The sequence below is a fragment of the Lissotriton helveticus genome, chromosome 6 (genome assembly GCF_964261635.1).
Source record: "Lissotriton helveticus chromosome 6, aLisHel1.1, whole genome shotgun sequence".
NCBI classification, from domain to species: domain Eukaryota; kingdom Metazoa; phylum Chordata; class Amphibia; order Caudata; family Salamandridae; genus Lissotriton; species Lissotriton helveticus.
The window spans coordinates 904,528,377-904,540,821 of NC_136067.1; the positions used below are offsets into that span (position 1 = coordinate 904,528,377).

Sequence of the window (12,445 nt, forward strand, 5' to 3'; positions counted from 1 at the left end):
TAGAGGCCAAAGCCAGCAAAGGGTTTGGTGGGGAGTAGTATCTAGGCTTCACATAAAGGCACTGTAACTCAGAACTCGAAATAATATTCAACATTGAAAAAACAATTGTGTCATAGCCAGTCAGTCAGTCATTCAAAAAACTTTATTCGGTTAATTAAAACCATTAAAGCAGTGCATGATACATAAAATGAAATTAAACAAATCACTTAACAAGTGTAAAAAATTGATTGCTACTCCTTCTAAGAACACAATGTTAAAAACATTCTTGCCAAAAATTATACAGAAAGTCAGATTTGATGATTAAGTGGTGCGGCAGCTCTTAGTTTATTCAGTCTGGCGGCTGCTACTAAAAAACAGGCTACACCATAAGCCACCGGCACCGAATTCAACATCTGGAGGTATAATAATGCTGGGCGTACCTGGACGAAATTCAAGGGTTTCAAGATAGGAACAAGAAATTTTTTCCTCGGCACCCGGTAGTGCTCACAGAACATGACCAGGTGCAGAGTGTCCTGTGTTGAAAAACAGTCACATGTACAAGGGGGAAGATTGTCAGGGGTACCCCATACTGTATACGAGCCCAGGATAAGATGGATCGAGTTGAATCTAAACCTTGTGAGCAAGAAGCAATGGTAAGGCTTTGTAACATATTTTAAATAAGGTTCCATAGCTGTAGTTGTGGAAAGTTGAAAAAGTAATCTCACCATAGGTTTACTGAGTTGAACCGTTTCTCTTTCGCATTCCAACAAGGTCCGAAAATGCTGCTTTACCCACTTTACATCCTCTTTTTTAAGATTTTGCGGTAGAGAGTACATTTCCGGGCGCCCTAGCCTCGCACATGCCGCTCTAACATATGCCAGCCATGGTATAGTGTGGGCTTTGTCCAGAGATATACAATCTTTAAGGATGCAGTGATTCAGGCTGATTTCCTCATTTGTCCAGGTTTTGATCCAGCAAAGCACTGGGGACATTTTTAGAAGATCAGAGACATATCCCATACCTAATTCATTATGTATTGAGTGTATGGGAGAAGATTTCGGAAGTGTCAGGAGGGCCCGTATACAATTGTTTTCAGCGATTTGTATGCCTGGAGTTGGGACGTAACCCCATATGTCTGCCCCATAAGCTGCGATTGCCACACATTTGGCTCTGTAAATCCTGGTCATTGCTTCCATAGGTTTCGAGCCCAATCTTTTAGAGAAGCTCAAAAGTGCGGTTGTGGATCTAATAACTCCATTTTCCTTGAGTTTCATTTGTGGCTTCCAAGTTCCTCTCTCGTCAAAAGTGACGCCCAGATAGCAAAAGGAAGGCACCCTCGAAATTGATGAGTTGTTAGTGCTGAAGGATCTAATCTTCATATTTTTCTTTCGAGAGCCTACGACCATAACATGGGATTTGGCAGTATTAATTTTTAGGTCGAGGGCTTCCATGAAGAGGCCGAAATGGTCCAAAAGTCTTTGCAAACCTATGCCAGTCCGTGCTATAAGAACAGCGTCATCCGCGTATAGGAGGACCGGGATAGGTAGCCCCCCCATACGCGGGATGTCCGGGGTGGCTGGGTTCAGAGATTTACCCAAAGCATTGATGTACAGTGTAAAGAGGAGAGGGGCCAGGATGCACCCTTGTCTGACCCCTCTCCCTGATCTAAACTTTGCTGTACACCTTCCATCCCTCGTTGCCCTAACGGACGCAAACAAATTTAAGTGAAGGTCATGCAAAAAGCTAACCAAGGTAGTGTCCAAACCCAAATTACGTAAGATAAACCATAGTTTTGAACGATTGACCAAATCAAAAGCGGAAGATAAATCCATAAACCCCAAATAAAGAAGCCCCCCCTTCACCACAGTATATTTACTAATGATAAGGTGAAGATTCAAGCATTGGTCGATTGTCCCTCTATGTGCCCTGAAGCCGTACTGCAAATCTGAAAGGATCCCGCTCTCCTCCAGCCAATCCCCCAGTCTGTGCAAGATGACTCTGCCTAAGATCTTAACGGCAGAGTCCAACAGGGAAATAGGTCTGTAACAGGATGGGTCCGCCCTATTCCCTTTCCTAAATATAGGCACAATTATGGGGGTGGACCAAGAAAGTGGGAAGCCAGCTGTGGGAATCGCATTAAAGACGTTGGTTAAAATCTTTGACCAAAATTGTGGGTACTGTATATAGAGATCTGCGGGCACCCCGTCGGGCCCTGGGGCCTTGTGTTTGCTGGTATCTCTGATCGCCCTTTCAACTTCCATGGTGTTAAAGTCCATGACCACGTTGGAGTGGTCATGGGTATTAGCAGGTGAGGCAAGGACTGTAGAATCATAGATTTTGCCAAAATGGTCTAGCCATCTGTTGTCCTCTATGACACAGACTAAATCCGATGTCTCGCTATCAGAAAAAAAGGGCTGATTTACAATGGCCCAAAACTTTTTACTGTCTCTCAGGACATCCACAGATAAAAGGCTATTCCAGGCTTCCTCCTTGATTTGGGTTTTACGCATATGGATTACGGTTTTATATTCCTTCCTTAGCTTGGCCACTAATGATCTGTCTCTGGGTTTATGTTTAATGGCTTTCAGCAGGGCACTATGTATCCTTGAGCATTCCATATTGAACCATTTATGAGTCTTTGTTTTCCCTTGCCCAACTGACCTTCTTTCCAAGTTCTTGCTGATCCTTGTACAGATCTCCTCATATGCAGCCAAAACCTTGGGGCCCTCGGCAGTTGGGTCCAAGCACACTGCCATATTGGCCTCGGACTCTTGGGCTAGTGAATGAAAGAATTCATCTGGGACAATCATCTCCCATTTTAGACGCCTACCCTGGTCTTTAGACTTCAGATCCTTTGAGGCTGTCACGCTTAGTGGACTGCCGGTACGGAAACAGTTTAGGTCCAAGGTCAGGAGGACCGGATGATGATCACTTGAGATAAGATCGACCACACTATACTCACGTGCCTTTGCCAGGGCCCCATTTGAAACAAAAATATAATCTATAACAGTGTTGGCATCTCTCCCAACAAAGGTTGGGGCTCTAGGCTCGCTAATGGCTTGGGGAAATTCGTAGAGGTTTAGGTTAGCTAACAGTGACTCCAGGTACTCGCCTTCGGTTGTATGCTCAAAATGAGGAATGGCTTCAGATGGTATACCCCCATATCTATCGTTAAAACACCCTCCCTCACAGGGATGAATGTTAAAATCCCCCAGAATAACCAGTTCTGGGAGAGTAGTGCAATCAAGCCTATAGTCTGACAAAAAATTTAACAAAGAAATCAGATGTACGTTTACAGTGGCGGACTCCTTTGAATTATAAAAATTAATCAACAAGAAAGTCTTTGAGTTAGGGAGGGTCCACTCCACCGCAAGCGTATTTGTTAATGCGGTATCTAATTTTTTAAAAACCCCTACTAGATCCAAAGAACACAATGTGAGCAAACCACCCTCAGCTCTCCCTCTTACACCTGGTACTGCCGGAATGGAGAAGCTACAGAAACCATCCAAAGAGAAACTAGGTGTGGTATCCCACGTTTCTTGTAAGCCTAGGATGTGATGTTGTTTAATAAATCTTTGCCATGTTGGATCTAAAGCCTTTGCATGCAATCCTGCCACATTCCAGGTAAGGACTTTACAGAGTGCTAAGTCTGTGTCAGGGGCAATCAATGCACCCACACCCCGAATCTCACTCAACGTCGGGCTAATTCCGGGTGTGGGAGATGAATTAACTATGACCAGGTCCGCCATAGCGGCATCCTTGCGAGGACGGGTTGGACTAGCACATGCGCTCCGTTCCCCTGGCGAGCCCTCAGTATGTCAGTCCACCCAATCTGTAGATGACAAACAGTCAAAACGATTTGCTATAGGGAAATGCAAAAGATTCGATGGGTCATTTAGCGGCTGCTGGTAGTAAAAAGGCTGGGTGAGATGGGAGCCATGAAAGGGGCCACCTTGACGTGGTCTACCTCCTCTAGTCCCCACCAAATTCCATCCTCCATCCCAGCCCACCTCCCTGACAGGGGGTTGTATGTCCCAGGGGGGGTTAAACCTCTGTCTAGGAATGCGATCATGTGACCCTTTAAGCCAGCTCCAACGGTTTTCCGATTGATTATGGGGAAGATAGAAATACGAAAAAGGTCTGGCGGTCACCGTACTCGCCTGGTATCTTGGGGCCCTGCTGTTACAGATAAACTCTACCACCTCAGAGTTCTCGAAAGTAACCACCACGCAATCCCCTTGCAAGTTTTTTCTGTTATCTCCTACCCAGGGGGCCCTCTCTATCATTAAAATGTTAGAGGGTATGTTTGGTGGAAGGGGATAATTATTCGCTAGCCAGTGACAGACTTTATTTTTGAGAGCCTGATATGATTCTCCTTCTGGCGAACGAATTTCAGTGACTCCAGTCAGGATAACCACATAGGGCGCAGCATCCGGGGGGAGATGAATATTTCTACGCGCCCTTTCCTTAGCCTTATCCTGTGTATCAAGTTTGTGGGCCTGAGGTAGACCATCACTGGGTGTAGACTGGGGGGTTATATTGTTTTTAGAAGCGATCAGTTTGGTAACTGTTTTCTTAATTTGCTCTACAACAGGGGGTTTAGGTTTAGAGCCTTCTTGGTTTAGGTTGTTGCTGGGTATCTTCGCCCTCGATTCCTTTGTCTCCGGCATTTTATTGGGTACCACTAGGGTCTTTGCGGGTTTAGGTAGATTAATGGCCTGGATGGGTTTATTATTTAAAGTGAAGCTAGGGGCACTTATGTCCTTATGTATATTTTTTAGGACCGTTTCCAAGCAACGTAATCTTACCTCTATAGGTTCCAATAAAGCTTTAAGCATATTAAGGATTACTGTATTATTTGTGCTTGAGCCTGGCTCCTCCTGTGGTTCTGTTATAATTGAATTACCTGTAGGTCCACTAAGTTGCAGAATTTCTTCCAAACTTTGGTCAATTATGGTATCGTCTGGGAGGCTCAGCAATACACCTGGGTTGTTGGGAAGTGAGCCCTCTATGGGGATAGGTAAACCGACTGAGGGTTTTTTAGTGTTAAGAAGGCTAGGTGAAGTAATGGCCTTCTTCCCTATCGCAACAGTTGAGGTATTAGTTTTGCGATTTTGTTTAGGGATTGCCCCTTCTATCCGGGCCCTTTCTTTTATATTGGCTGTAGAGATACTAATGTTTGTCTCACTACATTGTGTTCCACTCTCAATCAAAATGTTGAGGTTAGGTGAAGCCTCCAGGTCCTGGATAATATTTGAAACATCCAAATCCCCGCCAGCTCCGGGATGATGTACTAAGACCTGTACTTCTGGTCGGGAATCAGTTTTTGGGGTCTGAGCCTGGGCAATAAGGCCAAGGGAAGAACGCCTGGCCATGGCCAGGTCTTGAGAGACTCTCCTGTCCATAAGTATTATCCCCGTATATTCAACATTGAAAAAACAATTGTGTCATAGCATTTGCAGGGAAACTTTAAGAACATACCTCTGTTGAGGCACATTATATGTGAACTTTAGTGCTACTTTTCTTTTCACGCCTACAGATATTGGATATGGAACAGAGCTGCTGTCTGTAGGTAGAACTAACACAATTGTTACATGTTTGCCATTATATCCAAATGTATTATCTTTCCAAAGGTCTGTTCTCTTCAAGCTTTATCTGATATGCCCCTGTAAATGCTAAATTAAAAAAAAACTACGCAATCAGTTCCCCCAAAAGGAAACATTGGGGGCTAGTGGAATTTGATAGGATCTTTACGACATGGGATCATGAATGATGCTGTAAATACAAATATCAGCGACTGTGTGACAAAGAAAAATAATTTTTAAAAAACGATATTTAGAAACAATCAACCGTTTGTGAAATACTGTGCTTTGTAATCTTTTCTAGGGATGGATTCTAATTTCTGATTAGCCTGTGTGGTACTGGTGAAAGTACCTAAGGATACTAGCACAAAATCAGTTCATAATATCAAATAATAAACTGAATTGTATTTATTTTAGGAGAGAGCTGAGGTTACAAAGAGAAGAACATTTTAAACAGGGGCACGAGCAAGCTTTAGAAACAGTTGAAGAAAAACCGGAAGGTACAATATTTTCAAATGGTCATTAACTGGGCCTCTGTGTTACTCATATTGGTGAAATGTGTAATAGGTGAAACATATATTGCATGCATTGGGTATTTTCAATTGTCATTAAGGTTGCTCAAATCTTTCAATCACGTTGATGATTATTTTTCTTTGAAAATGATTGGCTGTCCTCACCCAGTTTGAAGCCAATTAAATTGCAGTAATGTGTGGTTGGTTGGCATGGCGTACTGAGTAAAACTTGAATTTAGGGCCAGCTTTAGCTTTGGCGGGCCCAGTGGCCTGAGCCTCCATACTTCAGTTTACATACAAATAATCATTAGCAGTGAGAAAGGACAAGCATGATATACACATAATGATTTTAGTTTCACAAGCGCCATTTTGAAATGTCTATATTATACAGGCAACTTAATTATATTCTATGTGACTCACTTATCATGTTTAATAAACACCATATTCTTTGTGTCAAAGTTAACTAATGAAATATTCGTTAAGATTATGTAACTTAATACAACACAGTACAACTGAGAGAGGACGAACACCCTGGATGATTTATATGTACAATACAACTTTGGTCACCATTACATTGTGGTGATGCTTCACAACATTGATTAAATCATTGTCTGTCACCACTGACATACTGTTATATTTACAGCCGCATGCGTTAGAAAAATCATAAAAAGAATAAATCACATTTTCTGTATCGCAGAAGAGAGTACTGTGTTTATGCCCACTGGGCTAGATTTCTCTTATGATTTTTCTAACGCATGTGGTTGTAGATATAACAGCATACCAGTGGTGATAACAGACAATGAATAAATCATCCAGCTTGTTCGTCCTTTCTCAGTTGTACTATGTTGTATTATGTGACATATAAACATAACAAATATTTAATTTGTTAACTTTGTACACAAAGAATATGGTGTTTATTAAACATGATATCTGAGTCAGATAGAATATAATTAAGTTGCCTGTATAGTATTGACATTTCAAAATGGTGCTTAGTGAAACTAAAAACAGTATGTGTATATCATGCTTGCCATTTCTCACTGGTAATTATTATTTGTATGTAGACAGGAGTATAGAGGCTCAGGCCATACCGTGAATAACCCAAAAGGTGAAACACGATGGTAGAGACCAATTTCGCCAATAAATTAATCCAGCATCCCGGTGTGTCCTTGAATTTTTTTGCAAAAAAGGAAATCTGCGTGAGATTTGACAGGGTTACTGAAACCCATCCAGTACCGCCGTGATTTGAAGCCCCGGACTTCCGGAGTCTTGTGTTGGAAAAAATATATATATATTTTCCAATAATTGCCCAAAGCTACAAGGGGGCTTCTCGACAAGCTCTCCTGTAATCCAGTATTCCTTTTCATTGCCTTGGCATCTCAGTAAATGCTATTTCTGATAGATACATCTGCTGTGTGGATTCCTCACCTTGTGAATATCCCCTAGCGTCAGCAACATTCGGAAATTCTTTTCGTAGCCTCGCGCCGACGTGGACTTGGACGTAATAGAGACACGGCATCGCACACGACTCTGCTGACGTCACCGACGCCTTTAATAGGCCCACGCCGGCGTGATGACATCAGTTCCCTTTTTTCCGCGTCGTCGACGCTAACGGTTTCGGGAATCTCAGTAGCCAACTGGTACTTTGTTGCCTTTTTGTTACCGTTTTCTGCTTCTTTGTTTCTTGTCTCTTCGACGATGTCGACAAAGAAAACCGGCTTCAAGCCCTGCAGGGAGTGCGGAAAAATGATGTCCATTACTGACCCGTACGAGGACTGCATTTGGTGTTTGAGCTCTGATCACGATGTGAATGGATGTTCGTCTTGTCGGAAGATGAACCCGAAGGCCCTGAGGGAAAGAGAGACCAAGCTCCTGGTAGCAAAGCTGAAGGCTGGAAAAGGTAAATCTTCGAGGTCTCGTTCTCGAAGGGCGAGGTCGAGGTCGAAGTCAAGATCCGGATCTGGAGAGGAGTCGTCTTCGAGGTCCGCTTCAGACCATGCTTCGAAGTCGAAGCGAAAGCATAAGAAGAGGAGGCATGAGTCCCGACGTCGTTCCGGTAAGGAGTCGGGCTCGAGGTCGAGGTCACCGAAGAAGGTTCGTTCTAAGGTGGTTACGCTGGATGTTTCAGAACCTGAAGGTGAGGCCTCGCCTTCGGAGTCGCGGGTGCAGTCGCCGACTCCGGCTTCAAATCCGTCTCCGGCCACGTCCCCGGCCCGAGAAGAGGAAGAGGTTCAGGTGGATGTGGATTCCGCGCCTGCTGAAGAGCCGAATCCGAACCCTCCTCAAGACCAGCCTGAGGGTTTACAGCCACCCTTTCCAACCCCAGGCCAGGACCTATTGGCGTTTCTGAACGGTATGTATGGCGTCTTTTCAAGGGCGTGGTACCCCTCTGGCGCACCTTCTGGTCCCATGGGTCCTCTGGCTTTCAATCTAGGAGTCCCTCACTCCTATCCTCCTGCTCCATTCATGCCCTATATGCCGGCTCCGACGCCGCCATGGCAATTTCCGGCTCCGCCAAAGCCGTCGATGCCGGTTTCAGCGTCGCCCGCTCCAGAACGGCCTCGAGAGCATCCCGCTGGGCCATCGGATTCGATACCGACGTCGATCCCGGCTCCGTCGGAGCCGTTGGTGGATCCGGCTGCGAGGCGTGTGAAGGAGAGGTCCAGAAGGGAGGCTCAACGCCTTTTGGAAGAGCGAAGGTATATGAAGTCACATCCTGATATGGAGGAAGGTAAATTGGAGGAGGACTGTTTTGAGGAACTGGCTGACGCTGGTAGCCTGGATTTCTCTCCATAGTGGGAGTTGCCTTCAGGCTCTGATACACCTTCTAAGGATGTCCAGCCTTATCATATGGTGATGAGGAAGGCTGCAGAACTTCTGCAATTGACTTTGCCAACGGTGGAGTTTCAATCCAATCTTCTCACTGAGGTTTTACATTCGCCTAGTTCTGTGGTAGAACCATTGCTTCCATTTAATGACCCCTTAACGGAGCCCATTTTGGAGGTGTGGAAGAAACCACTGTCATCTCCTGCAGTATCTAAGAGTGTGACGTCTAATCCATCACCAGAGAGTCTAGTCATTCAAGCAGCCTGCTCCAAAAAGAATGTGAGTGCCTTTCCCCAGGTACCCTGTGAAAAAGAGGCAAAGAAACAGGATCAGGTTGCAAAAAAGACCTTCTCCTCTGCACCCATGGCGTTGAAGTCGACTAATGCCACTTGTCTGATGGGGAGGTATGTGCATGCCCTTATGGATTCTTTGCGTATTCTAGCTCCTAATATTCCTGATGCCAACAGGAAGGATTTTGAGGAGGTAATTTCGGATGCACAGGCAGCAGCTTGCCAAGTGATACAGAGTGGTCTGGACACTGCGGACTCAGTGGCACGTATCATGGGCACTGCTGTCGCCACTAGAAGATCAGCTTGGCTGAAATCCTCAGACTTTTCGGCGGATGTTCAGGCGACTTTGCTGGATCTTCCGTTTGATGGATCTGGTCTCTTTGGGAAGAAAGCTGATACGGCCCTGGAGAGATTTAAAGACAGTAGGGCGACTGCTAAATCTGTAGGTCTCCAGATCAGAGGCTCTCCGACCAACAGGAGATTCAGGGGTTTCGGTCGCTCTTCCTTTCGGAATTACCGACAAGGTAAGCAGCAGTAGCAACAACAGCAGCAGCAGCAAAATTCCATGTACACGTCTTACAGGGGAAAGCAAAGAGCGCGTCCTCGTGAACGTCAGGCCTCTTCCTCCTCCACTTCCTCCAACCCTCCAGCCTCAGAAAAGCAGTCCTAGATCCACCATTCAGGATCATGTGGGTCCGGTGGGGGGTCGGCTTACCCATTTTCTACAGGATTGGGAATCGGTTACATCAGATCTTTGGGTTCTCAATCTTGTAGAAAATGGGTATGCCCTTCCCTTTCGGGAATTCCCTCCCACTTACCCTCCTTGCCAAGGTTGTTGCACAGAGGAACATCTGTTGTTTCTACAGGAGGAAGTGCTGACTCTGTTAAGAAAGGGCGCGATAGAGGTGGTCCCAGAGCAGGAAAGGGGTCAGGGGTGCTACTCCCGGTATTTCCTGATTTCCAAGAAGGATGGCAGACTTCGTCCAATCCTGGATCTCAGGATCTTGAATCTCTATCTGAAACAAGAGAAATTCAAGATGCTCACCTTTGCTCAGGTTCTTCAAGCGCTGCTAGAAGAAGACTGGATGGTGTCGCTCGACTTGCAGGATGCGTACTTTCACATCCCAATCCTAAAGTCGCACAGGAAGTATCTCCGTTTTACGGTGGGATCGCAACACTATCAGTTTGCGGTCCTTCCATTTGGACTTACTACTGCGCCTCGAGTCTTCACCAAGGTGATGGCGGTGGTGGCAGCGCATCTCAGAAGGTCAGGAATTCCAGTATTCCCCTATTTGGACGACTGGCTGATCAAAGCAGGGTCGTCAGAGAGAGTGCTCCATCATCTGCAAGAGACAACCCAGTTGTTGTACTGGTTGGGTTTTTCGATAAATGTACCCAAGTCTCACCTGGTGCCCTCCCACCGCAACCTGTTCATAGGTGCTGTACTGGACACAACTGTATGTCGCGCATTCCCTCCTCCTCAAAGGATTCGCGACATACAGGAAATAATTCCTTTATTTTACAATGGAGCAGTCGTTCCAGTCCTGAAGGTCCTTCGTCTGCTCGGTCTGATGGCTTCCTGCATTCTGTTGGTCAACCATGCACGCTGGCACATGAGAGCGCTCCAGTGGTGCCTCCGCAGGCAGTGGTATCAACACAACGGAGATCTCAGGGAGTCAGTGAGGATCTCCAGAGAAGCTGCGGCGGATCTGTCTTAGTGGGGCGTGGAAGGCAATCTGTCTCAGGGGAAGCCTTTTCAGCTGCCTCCTCCGGTGGCCACAGTAATAACGGATGCATCCACTATAGGGTGGGGTGCTCATCTGGGGGATCTGGAGGTCAAGGGTCTTTGGTCTCCAGAGGAAAGGTTGCTTCATATCAACCTTCTAGAATTGCGGGCGATACATTTGGCGCTCAAGGCCTTCCTCCCTTCCCTTCGCGGTCGGTCGGTTCAGGTCCTGATGGACAACAAGACCGCGATGTGGTACATCAACAAGCAGGGAGGAGTGGGGTCGCAGTGTCTCTGCAGAGAGGCTCTGCGTTTCTGGCCCTGGGTTCAGGACCATCAGATTTGTCTGATGGCGAATCATCTGGCCGGAGTTCTGAACGTGCATGCAGACAGTCTCAGCCGACCACGAGTGGAGGCTTCACCCGGAGGTGGTTCGTCACGTCTTTCGGACGTGGGGGACTCCTCAGGTGGACCTGTTCGCCACTCGCGCGAATGCTCACTGCCTGTCATTCTGCAGTCTCCAGTATCCATTGCAAGGAGCCTTGGGGGACGCGTTTCAGTTGAGTTGGGAAAGACGACTCCTTTACGTGTTTCCTCCCATACCTTTGATTCCTCGGGTTCTGAGGAAGATTCGCCAAGACCGGGCCCAAGTCATATTGGTCGCCCCGGACTGGCCAAGAAGGGTGTGGTATACAGATCTTCTCCACCTCTCCTCTCACCCGCCGCTCCGTCTCCCTCTCAGGGCAGACCTCCTCTCCCAGATGGAGGGGCAGGTTCTACACCCCCACCTCCAGACATTACACCTTCCTGCCTGGAGATTGAACGGGGCAACCTGAATTCCTTTTCTCTCCAGCCTGACGTGGTGGATGTCATCTTGTCAGCCAGGCGTGACTCCACTAAGTCCATCTATTCATATAGATGGTCAAAATTTGTCACCTGGTGTGGGAAGAAATCTATTGACCCTTTGAGAGCCCATTTGTCTGATGTTCTCCAGTTTGCCCTCTCTCTGGCGCAGCAAGGGCTTGCTGTTGCCACAGTTAAGGGCTATCTTTCTGCACTGTCGGCATTTCTCTGCTTGCCTGACCAGCCATCTCATTTTAAATCTCCTGTAGTTTTAAGGTTTTTGAAGGGCCTCACAAATAAGTTCCCTCCTACTCCTTTTATTGTGCCTCAGTGGGACTTAAATCTTGTCTAGACCTTTTTAATGGGCGCTCCCTTTGAGCCTCTTCACAAATGTCCTTTGAGGTTTTTGACTCTTAAGACAGTCTTCCTCGTTGCAATAACCTCAGCAAGGAGGGTAAGTGAGCTTCAAGCTCTTAGTTCCAAGCCCCCATTCTTGACCATTCATGCTGATCGAATGGTTCTCAGGACCAGGGCTGCTTTTCTCCCAAAGGTGGTGACTCCTTTCCAATGTGGTCAATCCATTACCCTCCCTACCTTTTATCCTCCCCACACCCTTCCAAGGAGGAGGAGAGATTACACCGTCTGGACCCCAAGAGGGCAGTGTTCTTTTACTTGGACAGATCTAAAGAC

The 12,445-nt window shown here is 46.3% G+C and overlaps 1 protein-coding gene across 5 annotated transcripts in view; it reads left to right on the forward strand.

The window, feature by feature from the left end:
• The window catches only part of AK9 (adenylate kinase 9), a 1,611,121-nt gene that overhangs the window by 593,294 nt on the left and 1,005,382 nt on the right, over positions 1–12,445 (forward strand). For all 5 annotated transcript variants that reach the window (XM_078648533.1, XM_078648534.1, XM_078648537.1 and 2 more), the window contains exon 21: positions 5,979–6,061. In XM_078648533.1, coding sequence (XP_078504659.1) covers positions 5,979–6,061 — 83 coding nt within the window. The remainder of the gene's footprint in view (positions 1–5,978; positions 6,062–12,445) is intronic.